This window comes from Varroa destructor, unplaced genomic scaffold (genome assembly GCF_002443255.2).
Source record: "Varroa destructor unplaced genomic scaffold, Vdes_3.0 BEIS01000002.1, whole genome shotgun sequence".
Taxonomy (NCBI): domain Eukaryota; kingdom Metazoa; phylum Arthropoda; class Arachnida; order Mesostigmata; family Varroidae; genus Varroa; species Varroa destructor.
In genome coordinates, this window is record NW_019211455.1 from 58,733,081 (window position 1) to 58,758,885 (window position 25,805).

The following is a 25,805-nucleotide window of genomic DNA, read 5'->3' on the forward strand; positions in this document are numbered from 1 at the left end:
TAAAGGCAAAAATAGACGAGCGAAGAGGACCCAACGAACAACGCCGTACAGCTCAAATATTCTGATGTTGCTCTATCGCTGGACAAGAGTTTCGCGACTGTCAAGTCCCTGTTATTGCTGATGCTTGTTAGTGTAGCCACATCGGTAATGTTCCTGTAAGGGGTGTGCAACGACACGAGTCATACTATAAGCCCTGTTGTTATTGCTGCTGCTGTTAAGAATTATCGCAAAGGTCTTCTTATATTTTATTACTCTACGGGTTAACGAACTCGTTCAGAGAAACGACGTAAAGGAGATAAGCACAATGGACAAATCCCACATCAAGCCACCCCACGCTACGCCACATCCAAGCTTCAGAAATGTAAAAACTCGCCAAGACTTTGACGTATAACAAATACTTCTCTACTATTCCATTCGCCGAGTACCACCACCTCAGCCTCTCTACCCAACAGCGTCCGATGATTATTGAAAAAATTTCACAGTCGGATAATTTTAAGTTAACGGTGATTTTTTCTCAATTTGCTTGTACGATTTGGAGCCTTCTCCTTTTGTCGGGACCAAAATTCACTCGATTAATCAATATGTCCATATTTAGGCGGGTATGTATTCGGTTATAATATTTGTTATCAGTATAGACAGACTGTGCTAAACATAATATGCGCACGTATGTATCCGGAAATCGTTTCTGCTTCTGAGTGGTTATTCAAGGGCAGCACCACAAGAGGATCTCTGACGGGTTACATCACGCTTTCTCGTCCCTCCTCTGGCCTAGTCCGTCAAGGAAAGTAGAAAATTTTCTATGGCGATTCGAGCGCTCTTATCACAGTAGGACAACTGTCGTTCTCAAATGGTTTTCCTGATTAGAGATCCCTCGCCCTACATAGAGTAAGAGTGATATACAAGCGTCGATAATATTGTCATTGTGTTACTGCGCGACAAATGTAATCAACAGCAATTGATAGTTGTCGCTGGGCTAGTTAGTACTTGTCAGAGTTGAGTGATGGTAGCTACGTTTTTATGCAGTGTTTGCATTGTTAATGGTGTTTGTGTTCAGGTCGCCTGTTGCTGATAGCTGGCCAGCGGGGAGAGCTTACAAAATAGTTGCTCTTTTTGTCTTTCTATCTCTCTACGTGTGAGTGGTTAGGCGCTAGGCTCGTGTCAGAGACGAGACCGCAGGACCCATACACAAATTTTGCCGGGGATTGCCGGGGATCTGGGCTGTACAGTAGCTCCAGCCGCAGTAACAGTGGCAGCCTCAGGCAAGTGGATTGACTGGCTACGGAAATGCACGAACAGTCTCTAGCTCAAGTACAAATGCAACTAGTGATAGCACTCCTTCTACATTCAACATCAGCGACTCCCGTCCATCTCGGGAGTAAGTGAACTGTAAGCACCTACCATAATCCAATACATGCTGACTGACTGGTTGTTGATGGTGCATCTAGAGAGAGACACAGGCATGCTAGGCCGACGACAGACCCGGTCCGTCTGTAAGCTCTTCTTCGCTTATCGACAAGCACCAGGCTCGCCCCACCCCCAAACAGGATTGCCGTATTTAAAGACAACAGACGCGAAGGACAAGCAATCAAAGAAAAAAAATCCGGCCCACCTGAGTCTGCCGAACCGCACGCAACCTGCGCAGGATAGATGGATCGAAGCTAACTAGAAGAACCAAAGCAAAGGAGAAATAGGAATTCTAATCAAGAAACGGAGTTGGCACCGCTACAGGTTGTATAATAGATTGGTTGCATGCGGTACAGATCTGTCCTGCCTGTTTCTGTTTGTTAACGCTTACAAGATCCATATATATGATAGGATTAGAAAAAACATCATGTCTACTTTTATAATGACTTCGGAACAACTTCCCTGCCGTTGGTAATAAGGATAATGCAAGGCGTTGTTTAGAGAAATTTATGCCGTTGCCTGCTTAAGATAGAAGTATTGTGGAGTTGGAATCAGAGCATCTACTACTGTGTCCGGCTAAAGCTACACTTCAGAACATGGCTGCCCATTTCGCACCATAGGAAACTTGGATTTTTAAAAAATACTCCCTTGACTCTTGAGTTTTTTTTCATCGAAGTTCGTATACATAAGCGGTGCAATAGCTCGCTTTTACTTGTTGGTTATGGTTTAAGTAGAACAAAAAGAATGCTATTGTGAACATAATCAGGTAAGTTTCCCAAAAGCTGCCTTATCATATTATCTTTTACTAGATAGATACTAATGCAGAATTCTTTAATATCTTTCCCAAAGCCTTATCGCCTTAGATCTTTGTTAGAGATTGTAAACAGTTCCTATTGTGCTTATAACTTATAAGAAATGTAACTGGTTGTCTCACATAAAATATTAGTACAATAAAATTGATTTTTTTATAAACTTTGCTAGGAACATGCTTTTACTAAAAAACAAGGAACTCACTTGTAGCGAATAACAAACGTGATGAGGTCGTGCAGAATTTTGTCGCCCAACGATGAACTGCGAGGGTTTCGAATCGATGGTGCGGTAGAAATCATCAAGAGCATTGCCGCCTTTGTCCAACAACAGGGTATGGCCTAAAGAGTTACGTTTGGCAACATTGGACCACCTCGCAGCATTTCGACCGTATGTCCCGAGTGTATTACTTCGGTTTGGCATTGAAGGCGCTGAATGAGCGGTCGTTACACTTGATACACCGTACACACCAAAGAATGTTCCAGCAGCTGAAGTGCGACTTAAGGTATGTGAATTGGCTTCGGCAGAGTGGCCCCGTGGGTGCATCTGCGGCCGTAGCGTAATCTCGGTATATTCCGGAGCCGTTACAGGTGCTACCGAAGCAGCGCCAGTTGACATTTTTTGCGGGTAATGCGACGTCTGGCTGTGAACATTCACGTTGTACGAAGGTATCCGTGGTAGGGACTCTGCACAGCGCGGTCTTGCAAAGTTAAAATTGTTGTAATTCGACATGTTGTAACAGTTACTTGATGGCCTACGCGGAAAAATCACACGTAATAAATCCTCAGAAGAGCCCACAGGCCTTATTAAAAAGGCGCTGCTTTAACTTCTTCTGCCCGCATCAGGCATTAATATCCTTTTATCATGCAATACACATCATACCACATCTGTTTATTTTCTTTGTCCACGCACACTTCAGTCTTCACTCCTATCTCTGTTCTTTTTTGGTCGGAACACTACCGTGTTACTGACGTTAAGAGCCGTTTCACTATGTGACCAAACAGTGATAGCTGGCCCACCAAGTTGCCGTCGCTCTCGAATTGGCCTTTTGACGAAGCGTTCTCGCTGAGCTCCGACGTTCAACTGAGCTGGACTAGGCGCTGAGCAAGCACTGAACCAAGGTGATGCAGCTTCTCCTCCCGGTCGCTCAGAGATCCGAACCACGGCCGCTGCTGCGCACAGCCCGAGCGGAATAGGAAGAGCGGCACCGGATGCGGAGAGGGTCGGAGTTCAAGCAAAGATGAACAGTATCAACGTCGGCAGCTTGCGGCATCAGGAGCACCGACAACAACAGCAGCCGGAGAGTGGTTGAGTTCGAGCTGAGCAGCGGCGACAAACAAGAGGCGGCTGCCGGTTACTCATTCGTTAGTGGCTCTCGTTATTACGGTTGCCGCTGCTGTTGGTCTCCATCTATTGGTTTGTTGATGGTGCTCCGGTGGGTCGTAGCTGGTCGCTGTAGATCTCGCTTTGCTTCGCTTGGGTCGGGTCGAATCGACGGCGGCAGTAGCAGCAGCGCAGACGCCAGCTGACGGACACTTGGGCCGCTTCGGTCGCTCCTGTGCTGCGGCAGCGCAGCAACAGCAGCAGAAGAGCTGCGGCCTTTTGTGCGCGAATTCGGTCTTCCAAGTTGGCCCAAGCCTGTCGGATTCGAGCAGACCGGCAAGCCTTGTTGCCTCGACCTGATCGGGTCCTCGACTGTGACTCGCCAGCCAACCCTTACTAGAAGCAGTGGTAGTAATAATATATATGAGCGTGTGTCTATACATGCATGTATTTATACATACGGCATATAGATATCGAAGAAGGTTTGAAGACTGAATGGTCCAGTAGAGATAGTAAGTCTGATTAAATCGATTTCGCTAGTAGCTGCTATGACCTAGTAGAAAAGCACAGTATATAAGCTATAGTCGAATCATATACTGCGATAATACTCAAGGTTGTTCCATGCTTCACAAGCGTATTGCAGCCTTATCGCTGCAAGAGTGATCGAACAGTTTTGTACAAATAGAAATCTTATATAAGCTCAATAAATGCGTCTTAAACTGTATTGCATACGATAAACTACAAGCCTTCGGAATGTTCGCTCTTAATGCGCGCTAGTTAGTCGTCGACGCAAACAACAGCCTCTTATTTCAATACACCTTATCCGGAATCGGTGTCGTCGTCTTTCTAATACCGAATACAGAACTAACGCTCAGTTTGAGCTACCCTGATGAGCAGTAGCAGCAGCAAGAGTGAGAGCGACCAGAAAAGGTCTTCTGACGCTTCATTTCAAGGTTGTTGAGCACTTAGCAAAATCAAAACTGCTACTCAGTTTTAGTTTAATTTAACCTACTATTATTACTTCTGCCTCTCACCGTAGCTCTGTAATAATTTGCAACCAGTGGGATAAATTGGAGTTAAATAAAACGTAGACGACTTTGTGTGTGGCTAAAACGTTTTGCCAACCAAAAGTACTTCCACTCATCGCGTAACAAGAGGTCGCCGCTTGCGTGTTGCTTATAGCTAGCGTGTACTTCATTGATGCCGTATTATTGTCATGGTAGTTGCTGATACGGTAATGGAAGTCGGACGATTATCTGGTCTAGACTTCGTTCTGTTCCTTTTTCGAAAGCTCATTTCTCCTGGTGCGTACGGTGGCGAAGCTCCCGCTACAGCTTCTGGTGCTGTCGATACTGCTGCTATCTGCGCAGCCCGATAGCCAGTTGTTTACTGTCTGTTGTTTGCGACGACTCGTCGACGGCAGTCCTGTCGTCGTGGCTGGCTGCTCCGCGCGAAGGTGCTGTCCATAACGTACGACGAGGCATCCACCAACGCTAACATAAGAAAAAGTCGTCATCATCACTGGACGGAAAAAGAAGTGAAAGATAGAGCTCTGTCCAGGTAGATTGAGCCAACGGGATGTCAACTAAAAACGGGGAGCCCTATGAATGACTTCAACTATGCCTCATGAGTCTCCTACCCAGTTGATGCTAATGCTGCCGTCTTGTTTCTGTTGCATGCAATGATGACAGTAAAAGTGTCGGTTTTTTTAGACAGAGCTGGACACAATGGCGGTTCTCAACCTCAAGATGATCAGATATGGGAAATATTTAGTAGTAGGGGAATGGGTACGAAAGTTATAGCTGTATATCTGGCACGGCCGACACAAAGGCCTACATAAATAGAAATGTCCATAAGCAAAGGGTGTCAGTTGAGCAAATGAAGAATACATATTCACTCTATAGCACTCTATAAATGAAGATAATTCTAACCAAATTAATATTGTTCCCGTTTGTATGCGTTTGTCAAGACGCAGTTGGAGATGTTGGCTGGTCAATCTCGTGGATGAGTATCTCGTATGAGGTCGTCCTTTAGACCTCATGAAATCCAACAGATGCTGACGCACTGGGAAAATGCACAAGTAGGGGGTTCAATGAGAACTCAACCTCTGTATAAAACGCTGAAATGTTACATAAAAATGGCCGTACTTAGATACATAAGTACGGGCGAGATCTCCTGCTAAATACTTCAAAAGTGTCGTAATTGCAGTAGACTGCCAATAGATACAACAGCTGTTTTTACAAAAACAACAAAAAGAGCACTTTGGGCAAAGAGGCATCTGTACGATGCACTTTTTGACATTACGATCTCTGTGTCAACAGATTGTACGTTTTAGTTAGTTGCTTCATCAGTTGATTCATGTCTACACGCGACGCTCGAAGCGCCAGCTGCTCTTAGACGGTTTCGAATCATGTAGCTCTAGTATTCAGGCATGTTCTAGCTGAGTGTCTCAGAAAACCTAGGAGAATACAGGCTGTAGAGAATAAAAGGCTCAGTTACAGCAGTGATAATGGTGGCATCTGGTACCGTTTCAACGCTAACACGCGCGATCCAGAAAACCTGCTGGGAGGTCTGTCGGTCTGACGTTTTCGCTGCGGTTATATCAAAGTACATGACAGCGAAAATAGGAACTGTCCATTCCAGAGAGTTTGGTTAAGAAACGGGTACATGCAATAACTGGGCACTCAGAGTGCTTCTGAAAGCGTAAATGTTTCGACTTGTACATATTTTACATGTATTACACCAGACAACGTTTGCCGCCATTAATGTTTTCTCAACAGACTAAGTCTTGCAAAACCCATGTAACGATTCGAAATGAAGTGAGTACTGTTGTGCCTTAGCTTGCGAGCCTTTTTTCAGCTGATAGTAGCACCTCAGTTCTCACTTGTTTCAACGCATTAGTATATATAATTTTTATATTTGCAACGGTTGCCAATCATCGCTTGAAACGGATATTCTGTATCTTACTGCAGAAATTTTAACTAACGAATGTTGATTATACTCTAACTCCGTGATGCTCAAACCAAGCATTAAGACGAAATCACTTGTACTATTTGCGTGATCCAGATAACTGAATTATCATACGTACGTATAGACAGTAGCGTATCAACGGCCACGACCTTTTACCACCAGCGAAGATGATGTTCGATTTAGAGGCATCAGCCTTTTCTACGCTAAACAGCATCAGATTACTTGGGAAAAGTAAGGTTAATGGTAATACCTAGGGACTGGACACTAGCTGTTCTCACGGCCGTTCGAAGATTGTGTTTGAATCTACCAGGACAGTCAATATCTGCTCAAGGCACAGGTAACAGTCTTCTCCCAGAAGTGATTCGACAACGGTAGAGAGGCAAAGGCAGTTGTTCCCCTCGAGCTTCTGTACAAAGCTTCGATGTCGGTACCGTCACAGAAGAGAGCGCGTCAACTCCGGCGGGGGCCGCCTCCTTTTACGGGCGGCCTATTCTGTCTGTTCGAAAAACAAGCAAACGATACGATGGTGGCCGGCCGCGGAACGATGCTGCAGACATGGTGGAGCCGATGAGGAATCTACGCTGACGTCAAATGGATCTTCTGCTCTGTACGGTCACCGTACGTGTGCATTTCTGGATTCGTCTTATCACCCAGGGTTGCTGTATTCGTGTCTATTCCTACGATTACAGGTACTCCTAATGTTTTTAAAGCATGGTAATTTCAACTTCAAAAGCGAATCAAATGAACGCTAAGTACGACCAATGCCTACCATAGCCCTTCCTTATTCTTCTTGTTTTTCGCTAGTATATGGGCCGCAACGATAGTTGTGCTAAAATGGCGATACTCACTAACCTAGCAAGACTGTTAAGACTTGAAGTGTACTTTTCTCATTTGAAAATTTAAGCATTTACCTACAAATATTATATATATATATATATATAACTTATTTACATCAGACAGGCTCTGAACTAAAATTCTCAAAAGGGTCAAAGCTCTCTGCTGTGTCCTGTTTGAATCATTTCTTCTCAAGCAGATATCGTAAGCTGAGGTGAACCACTTTGCCGCACATCTGATCACTTACTCAATCCGCACCACAACCACCTGAACGTGTGGGGCGCCAGTATCAGTTTATTGCTTTCTATAAAAGACACATGTTTAAAACCATGTCTCGCTTTTCTCTTTTCCACCATGGAGAACTCTTACCTCTGAACCAGTTTAGATATGACAATAATTTGAAAACAAGAGGGGCACGAAACTTGGTACCTTTTACAAGGAATAGATAAGCTAAAATAGTCACCTTCAGCTAATGATCAACGTCTGTTGTGTTGTTGTAGTTTGTTCCTAGATGAGTAAGTGACAATCGAGTTGCTAGCTAATCACGCTAATCTACCAGCGCAATGTTAATGCTCGTTCAAACCCATGTACTATTATTCGACTCGCACAAACATATATTTTTTCTGTTTTAATGCACTTGAACTCTTTGTCTGAAAGTTATAAACCGTTGTGACCTATGAGACAAAAAAGGAAACACAAGAAGGAAAAGGACAGTAATTAAATTAAATTTTAAAAAAAGAAGGGGGGGGGGCATGGGCATAGATGCGTTTTCATACACGCATATGGATGTTTATGGATTTAGTGAAAGGCGAACTATGAAGACCACAAAGGTACCCGGATTGAATAAGGAGACCCTAATGGCCAGGTGACATCAGTCAACTATCGTAGATCATATCTCTCTGTTGCCATCCTACCACGCATTCGCACAGTATACATATTCACTATAATAGATGCTTATAAGTTATATAAGCCTCCAATTCGACTTGAACTTCCCACTTAGCAGAAGACAGATTTGTTTTATTTCAATGTTTTTATATAATCTTGCATAGGTAGTCAATATATTCATACTTCTGCATATGTACTTAAAGACTGGCCACTAACAAATCACTCCTGGCAGCGTATATTTTATTCATTATGTGAACCACTGAGAAATTACTGTCATAAGCAGCTAAAAAGGGGAGACGTCTGTATCGCTTAACTGTGTCATCTTTATATTCCTGCTTGCTTATTATGCTGTTCGGCGATATGCACATAATACCGAAAGCATTTAAGAAAAAAGTGCGCTTAGTCAAGGCGTTTCAGAAAAAAGAAAAAGAGATGGTCTATATGATTCAGAGATGTGCGCGCTTACCGAAACTGCGTGAGTAGTACCATGCGATAGGATAGATGGGGATAAGGTGTTGAGAAGACACCCAAATACTGCAGCAGAAGAAGAAAAAGATAGTTAGAGGGCGAGTTGTGCCTCGGAACTTCACGAGAGAAACCGGCGGTTTCGATCGAAAACGACGATTTCAATGAAGGGTCTGTTAAAGCCATTTGCTTGCGCAGTACCGAAGCAGGTTGATGGGCCTAGCCCCAATCTGGATCGGACCCGGGTGTACTAGTCATGCTCTCATTTTCTCAGTCTACTTGGGAAGCAGCAGGAAGGGGCACCGAGTATGCCTGCTCGACCCAACTAGCCACAATTGCATGGCCCCAACGGATGAATGGAGGAGGCGGCTGCCGCTGCTTGATACGCACGTCTCTACACACATTCACAGACACCAGTAGTACACAACCAACGAGCATACTGGCAGTCACTTAATAGTGACTGGAGACGCCGCACTCGATGGCCAGACCGACTTAGCCTGTCGAACGGAAGTATGAAGGGGCTCTTGCTAAGCCCACCCCGTCTGTTGACTGAAGACTTCGCGAAGAAGAAGCACAGAACGATGTGATCTCGGTTTGCTCCGGCGGCACTTAACATTTCTTTCGTGTCTGCTCTGAAAGGTCTGATCAAGGAGAGCTGCCAGCCGGGATAGTATAAAGGAGAGCAACATGGAAGAAATGGAGGTAGGCATCTGGTCGTTTGAGCGCCGGCTGCCCGGATGGCGAGCACGGAGAAAAGCAATAGACGCGACCAGTCGAAAATTGGCCAAAGAGTGGGAACTAGGTCTGTAACTGATTCTGAAGAATAGGTCTTGAACAACGGAGCTGGAGCGGCTCTGGCGGTGACACTGGAGCGGGGCTATTCAAAGGATAATACAAACTTTTCAAATACAACTCTTACCTACAATCGATTCCCACAATAAACCTGAATGGGCGAACTAACCAGCCGCTGACGGCTTGCAGGAGCAGCAATATTCAGAGTTTCACCGGAGTTCAGAACAGCCCCCACAGTGCATTATTTCTCCCGCACAAATTTACAGGCTCTATCGTGGCTGTCTGATCGCTCTTGTTCCGTTCCTCTGACGACTGTGGGTGTTCTCGTTGAATCTTTCACGATCACTATGCCCCACTGCATAGATATTATAAGCGGACTGAAGTGTTACCTGCAACACGAACTTATCAGACGAACTTGGAGCATGATGTTGCACATTCCAGCATCCGACCCCTCATTGATTCCCAGGCGGCCATCTGTAAAGCTCCTATGCGACCCCTTTTTCGAGTTCACCAATTCGCGGAGAAGGGCCGAAAAAATCTCTAAGAAACACCACCCCATCCCCATATTTATATATATCAGTTAAATGCACATATAATATTGAATGTACTGATGCTGATGCGGGAAGACCAAACCTAAACGGCGTGAGTGTCTTACCGGGTTTAGGGTCGTTTTCCGATTTGTACTATCTTTTGGTTACAATCTGTTATAACCACTTCTGTTCGTTAGACAGGTGGTATTGTTCAACGCTACGTAGCGGCTCATTGGAAAATATCAGTACGATAATATTATTCGATGGTCATATGATGGTATAATCCAACCACCGTATGATTGGTAGGCATGCATTCAAGTGGTTATTTAAATAGATGTGTTTAAAAGCGTAGTAATATAATTAAGCATAATCAGAGTAATTACTGCAAGAGATCTTACGCGGATCCTTGCCTGCAGACGACCGTATGCCTCCTTCCGTAAGCTTTGTCTTTATAATATGTGATTGCGAGCTCAGATGTGCGTAATTACCTTTGTACTCAAGGTTATATGTTATATACACCTTGCATATGAGGGTGATATCTCAGCGCGCCCTTGTCCTCGCCTGCTATAATTATCATTCAATTTTTTAACGATAACTCGTGCCGAATTATATTACTGAAAGATACTCAAACAGCGGACGTTACTCATTTGTCAAGGCAGAATGAACTGAATCAGTACCGTCGGTGTTGTTGCTATTATGTCATGCAAACTGTGCTCGCTGCACAGTTAGTAATGATAATCTTTTCTTCGAGGACATTCACCAAGAATAGACGCAAATACTTGTACGTCAATGTCAAAAGATGTGGTATGATGAGCAAGTGGCAAGGACCGTTTCAGTTTAAAATCTTTTCACATCGATGTACATGGATGTACTTTTCTGCCAATATTGAAAAATACTAAGGTCATCGACTTCACTTCGCAGCTTGCAACGCAACGGTCCTGTCTGAGTGCACTATGGTGACAGTTGTCTCGACAGGCGTCTAAAGTACCGAGTATGGGTGGAACCCTAATCTAGGAAACCAGGAAGTTTTCTGATCCTCACTAGCTTTCACTTGTGTGTAGGCCGCATGAGGAAGTCTCGGACTTCAGATTGATGACATGAACGCGGATAATGAAGGCGAGAGTGTACGTTTTGTCCCCTAGAGTTGGTGGAGCCGTTGGCGGTATCTCTAAAGTACAGTGACCTAAGGCCCCAGCACTAAGCTTGTCATTTTTCATGCGCGTGGTCAGGCTGTTATTACAGACTAGGTGAGAGTAAACTCTAACGGACAACTTTCGTTGACCTCATAAACCTTAGATGCATAATGGCAAACAGCTACTTGTGTGTACCCATCTTCCTGCTTAATACGGGCGGTCATGCATCTCGAGAAGTCACTCTCTCCGAGTATCGTCGATAACTGAACGGACAGCCACGTTTTACGACAACCAACCAGCCTTCCTCCTCATGTTTGGGGTAGCAGTGTAGTATATATGGCTTCGTTTAATTGTCGTCTATTAAGGTTTGTTTGGCGAATAATCTTTGAAACGATCGGTAGTAAAGAATAAGGTGCTGGTACAAATGTTGCCCATATGTGCATCTATGGTCGAGCCATGCAAATTATAGCAGTATTAATAAAACGCCTGCTATTTATTTATCTGCCTATGTCAGCCAGCGACGCTAAATCAGCGGCTTGTCCTGGCTTTAGCCTTGGCGTGCGGTAGTTTTTTTAGCATTAAATGTTTCTGTAGACTTATACAATGGAGAAGTGAGTGCGGGGGTGGCGGCTGTGGCCGCTTCCAATGCCAATCAGTAAGAACGCAACCAGTGATATTATATACATACACAAAATATAGCCTATGGGCACTTGTACAAGTGAAACTATGTATGTATGTATGTATGTATGTATGTGTGTACTTAGAATAGACAGTGCCGCACAGTAGCTACTTAGGGATACTTTCGCTTCAGGTAATTTTACGATGCTTACTTTACAGCGCGCTTTGGCTAGGAGGTGCTGTACGGTATTAACATGATGTCTCTCAGGTAAAACGTGCGCGGTTCATAAGTTCAGCGTGACGAAAAGCCAATGTGGCTGTGTATCGAATGTACGCACGACACAAACACTATTGGAAACATCTATTAAGCACCTAAAAAACGCCAGAGTGTAATGTAAGTAGTCCCCTTGCCAGTGCAGATGGCACGTAGCTACCGCGTGACGCAGAACCAATAGCCAAAACACACTATCGTAGCACAGCGTTCTCCGTCTTGTTTTGCGTGTTACCAAAAGCTCATGATACATAAGAGGTAGTAAATTGTACAAAAAACAGCTACATCGGTACAAGTGAGCAAACCCGCATTTCGGATATCCGCAAATGCGTGTCCGTTGTTCGATACAATCATCAGATTATTAAAAATTGTTATTAGAAATGTAAAAGTTAACTTTGCCCAAGGCAGATTCGTTTGCACGTAACACAATTTGCTTTTCACTGATTAGCCGTTCGCCCTACAAGAGGATACAGTTTCATAAACATTTGTGCGACGAGTTTCATCGATGAGTTGTTAAGGTACGGTTTCTTGGAGTCGTGTATGAAACAGAAAACTGAAACAATGTTTTCTTCCCTTCAGATCTCTCTAGATTCTACTAGGTAGGACTGAATGTTGGTGTCGTCAGAAGCGGGAAAGTCGCCAAGTAAAGAAACGGGTTCTTTCTGCGCCGAAACATTCAACTTATACTGACACCAAGCGTTTTTTTTTGACTGAATTAGAGCGGACCTGATGGTTTATTATAAATGCTCACCACAGCTACGGCTTGAGGATCAGCAACCTTGACTTCTTCAGCCGATCGTATTGACTCGGCTCAGTTCACCCACACGGCAGTTCGCCAAATATTCTATTAACTGGCATCCACCTACCGTTATACGGACGAAACATAGACTATAATCAGGCGTAGAAAAGCACAGAAAACTATATAATTTTATATCAATATGGAATGTGCATATTTTCTGGGTGACCGTATTATTGACTTGTAATGTCGCTACCAGCAGCATAATCAGTATTACAAAATGATGCCAATAATTAAGATTAAAGTATCATTGTTTTATTACCATTATAAGACTATACGTAATGCAGTATTAATGTATGCGCTTCATTAATAAACTAAAATAAGAATTCGAACGTCACTTATTGGGGGAACATTTTTCCAAGTCGATCCTTTCACTACGAAGAACACGTTTTTACTGTTGTCTAGGCTCTCGTACGATACGTTTATAGCGCGTATGCGTCTGCACAATCGCAGACGCTACTTAATAAGCACATGAGAATGTGCGTCGTGTTTATCCCCGCCAACCCTGATATCAGCTTGTATAACCTATACGCTAGTCAACTATAATACTCACAAGGTGGCCAGCATAAATTTCTTTTGTATAGGATCGAATCATATAATCCGTACCAAGATATTAGTTGATAAGAAGGACCGGTGCAGAATAGGCTCCATTGTAAAATTGGGAATTTTCTTACTGCTCCCAGGCGGACAGTCATCAGGTTTAAAGTCACGGCTAAGAATCAGTTTGTGTTTGACTCCTGTCGCCCGTTCCTGGTTCCTGTCGTTCATTTTCTCCTATGCGAGCAAAGCAAGCAAATCTCAAGCGTTTCCTTATAAGTTGAGGTCAAATAAGCTTGCGTATATTTCAGACTTACAGCATAGAGTCATTTTAATGCTCTTTCAACTACTGTCAATTACAATTGCTTGCCTACTTTTATGACCGGCCCAACTATCATCATACAGTTTTAACGCTTAACGACAACTTCGAGCAAAAAGCCTTTAGTCTTCTTTATGAAGACTTCCGTTCATTTTAAAAGCGCTTCCCGTTTTTATAATACAATGAGGCAAAATTCGCGCGATGACTGACAGAATTTCTAGATATTCTCCACATTATCTCTTTTAGCCGCTGGCCACTAGCGGTCCGGCTGCCGTCTCGGCTCCATAGTCCATCATCATAAGCAATGGCACACTCAGATCGACCACTTACGTCGACCGACGGGCCGAACAAAAAGCTATGACTAACGTCGGCGAACTTCCATTTTCTATTATATGTATACCAGCACAACTACTGCTAATATTGCAGACTTGCAATTCCATTTGACTGTGTTTTTTGATGATGACGGTTACAATGTTGATTGCTGGCAATCATGGTGACTGGTTGTGCTCTGCTTCTGATACCAGCAACAGAATACTGGTCACCGCTACTGCGGTTGCAAATCTTATAGTAACTTATTGTAATTTAACTGTTGTTTTGACTTTTATGTTGTTGTTGTTATTGAAGTTGTGGTTATCAATGCCGATTCTACTTCTACACTTCTCTTGTTGTTTAGCTTTAGCCAATTTTGTCGTGCTATACGGGTATCTATCCAGGTATACATGTGTGCGTTGTTTGTTCTGCTTGTTTCGTTAGTGCAGCTTCGCGGTCGATTTGACTAGAATCATAGTGTTACAAAGCAACAGTCAACCTGGATCTCTGCCTTTAGCTCATACGATGATTTGCTTTATTCCATTGTACTTGCAACAATTACAGCAAGAACAGTGGCTGATGTCGCGGCATCAGCTGCAGATGGGGAAAACTGTTGCAGTAGTGACTGCATTGTTGGGCGAAGCAAAACTAGTTTGCAATTCTGTTATCTCTAAAAGATGAGCGTGCGGATGGAAGAGCCGGCTTTCAGTGGGCAATGGGGTAGGAAAGTCGTCGCAAATTGCAACTAATAATGGGTTCTGGGTCCGTGTCCCTGGCACGAAGTAAAAGCACTGACGGCTGGAGATCAATACTCGGTTGCCAGCGCTATCATCTGATGATAACCGTCAAGCCATCGATTTCCTGATGTCGTCCTTATGCTGATCTCCTCACGTAACAAAAAACAGTGGCAGCCAGGTGACTTCGCGTTCCTGTAGGTACTTCACGAGTATTGTTTGTTTTCGGCTTGGGCCGCAAATTTGGGAAATTCGCTTTGAAATTATTTCGAAACTATCTCAACGTAATGTTCACAATATTATCGGCCGCCGTAGTAACTTTAGGTAATACGCATACGGTTGGCTTTGTCAGGGAGGATCTGCAAACCACTTTTGTTGTAGTGCACTAAATTCAAGTTCGTTTTCAGTGTATGAGTCAAGTTTTAGTTAACGTGTACGTCTTCACTTTACGATGCTAATAAAACTTAGACCAAGTTATTGAGCAGTTTTAGCGAATACTCGCGAACTTCATCTTTCTTGAGAGAGATCATAATAACATCCGCCGTCTTGATTGCTGTATTCTGAAGTAACTGTGCTTTTTATCCATCTTTCATTTCATCCGTCATGTGTGGTCCCTGTCTATTCTCCTTCTGGAAGAGCGTTTCTCCCGTTGTCCGGTGGCCATTAAATCTCTGCGTGTCTGCTTTGCGATGTAAGTTGAAAGTTTTACCGGTGTTCGTATTTTTTGTTTCCCTATTTTACTTTATTAATATTATAGTTTAATATTACTATTTTATGATTGTTGCTTTTCTTTAGTTTAAGCGTTCTGAAAGAACAGATTTGGTACCAATATTCCTATTGTGCTCATACTCTATCGTGTCGTGGCTTGCTGTAATTTACTGACTCGGATGCAAGCAATTTACGTTTGCTAAGGTAGGATAGATTTCCTTGATTCTTTGTCAGTCCTTTTTTAACGACGGAAACTTGTCCGTTCACGCCTTGGTATTAAGTAACGGCGATCTTTGCTCTAATTATTATTGGACGATTAAGACATTATATAGATCATACCATAACGGACAAAAGTAGTACAGGCATTGTTTTACGATTCGTTTCTTTTTTTTTTATATATTTTTTCCGTTTGTTGCCCGACTGCAGTCACCTGTAGGTCTGCGCACAGGGGAAGCAGCGAGTCGGATTTAATAAATTGCTCAGCTAACACAGACTTGGGATGATTTTGATTATTCAAATTTAGCACAATTGCGCCACGTACTCTGCCGGCATCGAAGTAAAAGGAACGCAAAAGAATAATTCGACCACAGTTGCGCTTTAATCGCAACCTATAGAAAAAGTTCATAAAAGTCCGGATAATTTAATTTCCATTGCACCAGATTAAGCTCCACCTCGGATAGATTTAAGTGATCTACTTGATAATCACCACCCTCTATGCGGTTACTCTAATAGTATCCGGATATTTTCTGTGACTTTAATAGTTTCAATGTCAATGGTTTGCAACACTGCAATTTTCCGCGAACTTCAGGTATCCAATTATTTCCAAGAAGATGAATTTTATATTTACGCCAGCAAAAAGCCTTTGAGCCGCTTAGCCAAAATGCAGAAACATACAGTTCTGCAGTTTCATTGAAATATGTGCCCATACTATAGAAAACAATATCGCAGTTTTGAGCCGAATTCGTCGACTAGCCTTGTTCCTATGTTTCTTCCGTCGGTTAAATCGAGCACTTGAGACAACGAATATCGCCTATTCTCTGCTTCTTCGTATCCTCGAAGTGTTATTGTGGTTGCTGTTGTTGTTATTAGTACTCGAATCATTGGAATAACCTGCGGAAAATTTTTCGGCGACTTTAAACAGATTGACGTCGTCGTCAGGTCCAGCTTGTTGCGCCTACTAATCCGGGTAAATATGCGCGCGTGTTGATGGAAATACTGAATCAGGGACTACATGTGAAACCATGGATCGGAAATCGAAGAAAAAGAGCAATAAAAAAACAGAATGTAGCATTGGAGTATTGACGATACGATGGCTACTGCCATTCATGAATAACACGAAGTTTGACCTGAACTAGGATCGAATCGACGGTGACGCTTGTTAAAAGAACGGACGCCGCTACCAGCGACGAAGCAAAAAGTAAGGTTCCAAAAAGTCGAGAGTTCATCTCGATTTTTCGTGTTGATTATTGCTAGACGTAAGATCCCTTATTTGTAGCCACGGGCGTTCAACGCTGTTGATTTAATTGTAAAAAATTTCACCTCGAAAAACTGTGAAGGATATAGGGCATTCTACGCGCCTCAAGCAGTTATTTCATGAAGTGCTATTGGTGTTAAGCTCGCCCAACAATGATATGGAAGAGGGGTATTTTCGTAACGCTATGATTTGAGAACTACTATTTATTTTCTAATGAGGTAATACATGTATAATCCTATTTTTTAGCTTTTATGGTTAGAATTATTTGTCGGTCTGAAGAAATAGCAAGGGAAATGCCACTTTAGGCACAAACAGCAGTCTATAGACTAATCGAATATGAGTTGATCAGTGAAACACAGCGACCCTGCGATGAGAGCATAGAAGTTTATATCAGGTAATCCCAAATGCAGCATTGACAAAGACGAACAAGATTGACTAACTTCTATAAAACACCGGCCCACATATAGTATGAGTCGTATATAATACAGTTAAACTAATACGTAGGAGCGGCTTTGTGCTCCGGTGTTCGACGTGGCATTTTTCTGCAGTCGTTTTCAGCTTCATGTTATATTTGAGTCAGTGCCGCAGCGACAGCGTCCCGGCAAAAGAAAGTTTAGCTTTCGACCTTTGCCACGAAGACGGTTATCGCTTCTAAAACACCATCCAACAATATCAATGCCCCAAAACCCGGGGCGAGTATCCCTGTTCTAACTGCTGTTCGACATGGGAGTTTTCGAAATTTGGTCCTTTGGCTCTAGTTGGGCAATTTCTAAACACAAAGATTTATTCACAACAGCGGATATTGTGCCTTCAATGTGCCTTCACGCGTGCCAGCCTCGACCAATAATTAAACATGAGATGTTCCTGCTCTGTGCCTGATAGAGCCAATACGTATATATGCAATGAATTCTTCGATAAATAACGCGAGTAGAAAGGTATTCGAACGGACATCCTTTTGTTTTTAGGTATTTAGAGCCGTGACTGAGTTGCAAGTTTTAATTGCTTGCCAACTTTCTTTATATTTTTGAATACCGACTAGATGCAGTAGAAACATAAAATTTTGAATTTGATCACGCCGTTTCTACAGATCCGCATCTTTTGTCCGTATTTTGTACGATTACTTCGAACAACACCTAGGGTTAGACGACATTCTGCACTTACAATTTGCGAAATCTCATGGTAGCGTTTATGGCAGGATGGCAACATCTTACCCATTGCTTCTAACCAGTTCGACGATCGAGACCGGTCCGTTAGCGGATATGCGCTTTTGGAGCGCTCACCAACAATATTCAGTAAAAATATCTAGTGTAAATCTTCACCTAAGTTTCAGTTCGCCCTGCTGCAGTTTCCTAAGGGTTAGAAATCAGCCTGACATAGTTTGTAGTCGAGACGGGAGCGTTAGTAGGCGTTGAGAGGGAAGCATTGTAGAAGTCGTCTGTTACAGATTATTTGTGATGGCTGCTCTATTCCGTCTAGTTTTAGTTCCGGTTCGTAGAAGCGGTTTTTTTTCACAAGATAGGTCATAAATCTAATACAAGTCAGTTGTAACATAGGCCGTTCTGAGAGGTTACACTCCATTACTCATTCTGAAGGCAGCATTGAGGCCATGCGAAAATCTGTATGTACGTCAATATATTCAACGGTTGTAGTGGACAAATTTGCAATCGGACGCGAATGCAGTCAGAAAAGACTGTTGTTTTACGTCGATGATTCTGTTTGTCATTGAGATCCATGCTAGCGCTTACAGAACGCAAGCACTTCTTTCGCGAGAGAGTCAACAATACTTAAGCAGATCATACTTGAGCGGATCCGCGCTGGTGGACCATAGTCGTACTTAAGTTTCATTCTACTTTGGTCAGTGGTTCGATAGAGTATTAACATCATCGGCCAACGGGGATAGATTATTTGTTACAGGTTAAATAAAAACACGTTTGAAAGTAGCGGGAAACGTTCTATCGCTGACATCAGAATTACAAAATAATGTTTTCTGTTCCAAAGTCAATATGCTCTGTAATACAGAAGTGAACATATCTTTACTGCGGTGTCGCTATCAACTTATTAGATATTACGTAGAAAAAAGCTATACCAGTAGTTAGCTGGAAAAATCGTTGTTAGGTTGGCGATTCCCGCTGTCGTTGAACGAAGTGACTCACTTGAGCAGTCATAAACTAGGCTCTACGTACCGCAGATACATATATACTGCATACAAATATATCTATAGGACAAAGCGCAGTTGCAGATATGCATCTTCTACACGCCTGGTCGCTCACTTCGTTTAAGCCTCATTTTGGGCACTAACATTATCGCGCCGTTTAGAACAACGAAGCTCCGAATATCCCTACCTCACCTCGTCGCCTTACTATTTTGACCGCTAATGCGTCCGCAAGCGTCAAACGTGCCGCGTACGATGTCAGCATAACACACAGCTATCTACCTTTCTGATTCGCTGCTCAGTAGCAGGACGTTGGTAGGATTAGGCGGTACTTCACTGCGACATAGAGCATAACATACAGAGACATAACAGCAGCTTTTTTGGCCTGCTGTGGTACACCAAAGGACGCTGATACCACCACCGCCAGGCAACGCCGATCAAAATACTGATTCCTTCGTAGGTGTTTGCCTCTGTCCTTTGCTCTCCCGGGCAGTAGTAAACACAGGGACGAGGGGCGGTTCGTTGGCCAGCCCCACCGATACTGCGAGCGAAAAGGTACGTCTCCACCCAATTGAACGTGTTCGACTACGAACACAGCGACAACAGAAAGCACCATCGGTGATCGTATCGCGTTCTATCGACTATGCCACTGCTGGTCGATATCGGTCCTTTTTTCCTTTCCTTCGATATTTTTCTTTCATTGCATTCCTTCCACCTTTCGGTGTTCTATACGTTCGTCAATCTCTTTTGAGTTAGTCCCAATACGACGTATAAATAGCTGCATACACACATGCATACATATGTGTGGATGTACGTGTATAGTACCAGAACGTTGCTGCGCGATTTGGACACGACACAATGGTACACTATGAATGAGACAGAGTCTACTTTCAACTGTATGCTCCAGTGATTGTTGTGGGATCCGTTGTTCGAGCAAGCTGCTGTACTGCTGCTAATACGACGATTTCACTGGCTTTGCATGGCGACAGATATAGATAGTCGTCAGTCGATCGTAGTCGACATTGACTACGTGTTAGTGGCTTCTGCCATTCCGGCGCCAGTGTACAAAGCGGTAGTTGTATTGGTGCTGATAGTAAGCGCTGATAATAGCGACAGTGCTGCTAGCGGCCAAAGCGTACGTCTCTGGCGATCAATGTATAGCGAATAGCGATGGAGGCATCTGCCAGCATCAGCACACCTGCCTTTTCGCTTGGTCGTTCGTCGCGTGTCCGGCAAATCTACGCTTGCCAACATCAGGATGCCACCTATAGGTACACAGTTGGGTACTAAATTGACGGTACTCGTTCGATGCTTGTGCCTGATCGATAGAATTGCTTTCGCATGACAGTACTATTTACCTGGCGACGCTCATTTTTCAATATTTACTGTACATTCATATGCAATAATGGCTTTATCTAAATTATTGAACGCTGAACAGAGTTACAATGATACGAAACAATACATAACGGAAAATGTGGACAAAATAAAGTCATGTTATTAGAACGACAATTTGGCAGACAAGGAAACGAGCAGACCGTCGATAAAGAATCGTATACTTTTTATGTCCACCCCATGAGATGACATCAAGTCAATTCAGCAAGAGTACTAAAACAGAAATAAGAAGAAGCAGATGCAACATAATAGCGGACTAACGCTGATAAAGTAATAGTGTTATTATTGTTACTAGTTGATACATCGTTCATCATTTAATAGCACTGCGACAACAAATAGAGAAATGATGTAAATATTGATGACAGTAATGATTCTGACTATTAATACGCAACACGTCGACTGAAGAGCACTTGATTGCTTAATGTGACAATAAAGACTAGCAATGGGAGCACTCACAGGATGGTGAGCCTGTACTCGCACGGGGGATAGATTCCATGTCATCATTTCGGATTGTTTTATCGTCTGCACGTTTGGCCACCTTCGGAGACATGGACGGCTGCGGGCTGTTTCCGGGTTACATTATGCAACGAAGAAAATAAACAGAGACCAAAATAATAGGCAAAATTTTCAAAAGCAAATGTGAGGCCAAGCACATTCTGAGCTACCTGGAGCTCTCATGATATTCGAGGATGGCAGAAAACACAATTCTCACACCGTCAACGTGACGCAATCGTTGTTGTTGTTGTTGTTGGCACGATATTATGTGCCCAAAATGGCTAGAAGCTGAAGATCGCTAAATAAAAATAGCTGATTATACAAACCGAAGTGGATGACTCAATGAAAATTGTCAATCGTAGTGTATGTGCCAGCTGAAGGCCGTACCTAATCAACGAAGCGAACGATCGCTTTAGTAAATGCAGGTACAGACAATAGACACAACATATATATCAGCAGAGATAGTACTATAACACACAAAATATACTGTTCCACCATTTCTGCTAGGCCAAAAGAACAGTACTTCTTAATTTCATAATCATAAACTTTCAACAAACACAATGAACATGTAAATAAAGCATTTTACTATTTTTGTTTAGGCAGAATTAGTAGCCGTTGCTCTGCTCGTATTGATGGCTAATCTATTAGACCGCTAATGGCATTCATTTGCACAACGTACGATCGAGAATTCGTTTAGCGGAGTCATCCCAAGCGTGTGCAAAACATATTACGAAACGCTCCCGTAACAAAACAACTGGAAATCCGCCTAGCGTCAGTAACCTCTTCATAGTTTCCTTTCACACAACCTCATCGTTGCTAGTATCAATATTACCGTCATAATGAAAACCGGATGAGCGAAGCACGAGAACGTTCGTCCTTTTCGATTCCTCAAAAGAAGCTTTTTTTTTCTTTCGTATTACTCGTCTGCGTCGTTTCTTTATTACCTCCTACTCTCCCTATGTCCCCTTACAACCCCTGTTCTAGCGTCTCGTGCAAGTCAAATACGAGACGCGATGAAGTGTATATTTTTTTGACAAATCATTGTCAAATTACTTTTCCTTTGTCAACATCATCTTTGTTGTCATTATGCCGGTTTTGTTACTGACAACATAACTGGAGTCGCTTCAACTACAACGCTTGCTCGGCCGGTGAGGCTTGTTCAAGACGAAACTAACCCATAATATCATTGACGCTGCTCTTGCTGCTACATTTGCGTCTGCTGCTACCGTCGATGTCGCCTCAAAGTATAATCATAACGTCGTAACCACAGATAGATACGTATACATATTTAGCTCGTCTTCATACCTCGTTACGATCTTTTGTCGCGGACGCAGGAATGACAAGAGTCAGCAACCACAGCTGGTACAGCAAACCAGAGTCGAAGCCAGCCAACAGCGACTATCATTTGCGCCGTTTTTCATTGAACTTTACTGTTATTTGTTACTATTCGAAACATTTTAAGCCGACGTTCAAAAGGCAACAGCTATGGAAAATCCCGCTTTTCCGATGTCCGTGTACGCCTGACAATTGAAACTGAACGCGGACGATATATAGCAGTTGTAGCCATAATAATAATAATAGTGCCTAATACGTCATCATCGTCGTCGTCAAAATTCTAAATCGTCGAGCAAACAACATTTGCCGATTGAAAAAAAATTCAGCCAAGATGGTAAGTCGGAGAATAGAATATTTAACAACAGAAAATAATAAACAACGATTAAGTCGGTGAGTATGAATGAATGAACACGGCACGAACGAACAGGCAACTAGATAGGTACACAGGAAACGAAAGCAAACCCCTGTAACCGCCATATTGCTGTCACCGTGTGGCGATAAAGAAGATGAGATGCGATAAGTGGACGACGTCAGAATGAAGCGATTTACAAGCTTGAATCTACGTGCACACACACGCGAGGGCTATACATCAATGCGATGTTGTTTCTTCTCTCGTATAGGCCTTTAGTAAGCGTTCCTGGCTTTCACCTTCCATGCTGCAACGATTACGGGACGACTATGATACTTTTGAAGATTCTATTCCCCATGTTCTCTCATAGCTGATGAAATAATCGAACACTATTTTGCAGTAAGCTCGACAATAAATATACGTGCCATTGGGTATGCGTAAATATACGAACACCCACGACGTTACATATAACAAAGGTAGGATGGCACGCCATCCTCAACAACGACGGCATTTGGATGGCATTAAGGTGAGAGACGCTACGATATACGTAGGGTTGAGACTGCACGGGTACAGGAAAAAGAAAAAAAGTGATGGAAAACTTCTTTGAACGGGAGCTAATGTATCTCCTAAACTGTTTAAACTCAAGCATTGGCAACAACCATAACTAAGCCAACAACATTATACAGCTATTTTCGTTGCTGTCAGTAGATACAGCTCTTCTGGATACTGCCGGGAAGAGGAAGAAATCTTCTTTTGTAGCCCCCAAGCACTGCTGGCCGCAAGCCTAGCGACGTTAAAAAACTTGCAAAACGATTCGCGTCTCTGAACTTAATTTGTGTTACTCATATTGTACGTTAGTAATAGGTAAAATGGTTTTGCTGTAATTGTTACTCGTCTCATATAATGTACATCGAGTATGTTTGCACAGTCTGTACAGACTGAAGAAGCCGGTCGACAACGAGATTTGATGACCGAGTAGCATTTGTATTGGCAATGTATGTTAGATCGAACGACGACTTGTTTTTAGCTTGGTTTTTTCCTGCATCATCGATCCAACTACTATCGCCGACCACACGCCGTTTGTCTGCCTAGCAGCTTTATCATGACGGGGTTACAACCTTTTGCGCATAGTTCATAACTTCTATCGACCTTTTAGTTGATCGTTGCTCGAGCCCTGCGGCAGGGCCTTCTGATGTGGCTCACTGTCATTCATCCACTAGCCAACATAAGGGCTTGAGAACTATTTCCAATATTGCATTGTAATATTTCCTTATTGTGCAGGGGCTTTTTTGTTTTAAGTTGTTGTTGTTGTTACCGGCATCTTTACCGCCGTTGATGGTACTCGCACGTTCGATATGGCATACCTATGTATTCGTTAGATCTAACCCACCAGGGGTTGTAAAACAAAATCGGTGGAAAACATCTTGCACTAATCTTTCCCACCGTTTTCGAAATTAGACATGAACTGACCTTCCATCGTAGTTGCTGTTATGGGATTTGGTTGCAGATAGCATTGCGCTTGCACATCCCGTTTGCCGTGTGCGTGTGCTAGATCTGGCTCTCAACAGCTAGCTGTTCGCGCCCATGTTATTTTGGATTCGGCAGACGATGCTTATTCGTACGCCGTCACACACCAGCGCAACGGCAAGAACGACATCAGGAAGACGCCATGCGTTCGAGCAGCGCGTGAACCCTGAGCAGCCAAAGAACACGATACGGACGCAACTCATTCCCAAAGGGGCGCAACTCAACGGATCGCCGCACGAAACTGGCAGCAGCAGGTTGACGATTTAGCAACAACATCGAAGGGAACTACCGATGCGCCAGCCAGCCAGCCAGCCAGCCATCCAATTAACATGAGCAACACCAACAAGAAGACGTAGTCACTCAGCCGGTTAGACAGGCAGCCATATGCTTGCACGTAAATACGTGTGTATATCGTTACAAGTCTCCGTTACCATGATCGCCATAAATGTAATCATTATCATTGTCGGCTTTGTCGTTGCCATCCCAGTTCGGAAAGGTAATGTAACAGTTTAGGTTACGGTGGTTTTGCGACCCCTAGGTTGCTTGATTAATGCCCTATAGAACAATAGCCAGTTCGAAGGAGCCCTCAACTTCTGAGTCGAATCGACAACGCGAGGTCCATCAATAACATTGGCTGGACAGTAGCAATCTTAACGCCACCAATAGTAACCACTCACAACAACGACAGCAGCAACAGCAACAAGCTGGTTGTGTTATCTCAATAGAGAATTGCCATGAACCACTATGCCCACACAATTAAATTGTGCTACAAAATTTCATTCGGCTGTAATCACTCAATTACTATTTGCCTCTGCCTTGCTTCAGTGCGTTTGCCTGTGGCAATCCCTCTTGTGAGCTATTAATGCTGGGATCTTTTGTCAGCCTTTTTATTCTAGCGGCTATGCTGTCTAGTAATTTTTATAGATTTGCTCCCGGGGGCATCGTGGTCGTATCGCATGATCGCAGAGTCTGCGCAGGAAACAAGTACTCATCTAGACAAACACTGCTTCGGCGAATGTGCTGAAGATTGCTGCTATTGACTGACAACGTAATAGTCATTTTTGGGCTATTTCATTGACATATAGGTAGACGGATTATTGTTATTATCACATTGTCGTTGGTATACTACGGTCTTCTCCAAAACTATCGGCTGTGTGCTATGGCTGTACATGCAACGGCAGCAGCACAAGAACCCGAGTCACTCGTTGGTCAGCGTTAACATCCTTTGATACTACCTAACTGCCAAAACGTTACCCCTATCATTTCACCCATATTCATCATCACCATGGCTAGCAGTACCAGTAGCAACAAGCATATATATCACCTACGAAGATGACTCAGTCTCCTCTTTCACTGAGATAGTCGGCAGTTAAGCACGCACAAAGAACGGCCCGCGTACACACGATCAATAAGAAACTCAATAACAACAACGGCGAAACGCGATGAAAAACGAATAAAAACAAGAGAGAAAAGAGGTTCGTGAGCAGCTCGAAAAGTACTAGCTGAGAGAGAGAGAGAGAGAGAGTGTGTGAGTTTGGAACAACGGAATCATGTTGTGAACAGCTGCTATTCCCAGCATCCCAACTCGGAGAACTGCGCCAAACATGGCGACCAAAAAGTCAGCAGTTAAAAGCTATATATATATA

General features: G+C 43.3%; 1 protein-coding gene and 1 long non-coding RNA gene across 5 annotated transcripts in view; one reads left to right on the forward strand and one right to left on the reverse strand.

The window, feature by feature from the left end:
* LOC111243616 (uncharacterized) overlaps positions 1-25,805 on the reverse strand; it is a 49,505-nt gene that overhangs the window by 16,011 nt on the left and 7,689 nt on the right. For 2 of the 4 annotated variants that reach the window (XR_002670546.2, XM_022789415.2), the window contains exon 1: positions 2,419-7,075. The exons of 1 other annotated variant lie outside the window; for it this stretch is intronic. Coding sequence is in view for 2 of the 3 variants with exons in the window: in XM_022789415.2 (XP_022645150.1) it covers positions 2,419-2,943 (525 nt within the window). In the remaining variant the exon portion in view is untranslated. Of the gene's footprint in view, positions 1-2,418; positions 7,076-20,909; positions 25,774-25,805 lie in introns of those variants that run through there. One more of the 4 variants, XM_086978766.1, reaches the window with a different exon arrangement.
* LOC147758070 (uncharacterized) lies at positions 7,050-17,501 on the forward strand. Its single transcript, XR_015320051.1, has 3 exons — positions 7,050-7,193; positions 15,364-15,418; positions 16,577-17,501. It is a non-coding gene; the product is annotated as an uncharacterized LOC147758070 (long non-coding RNA).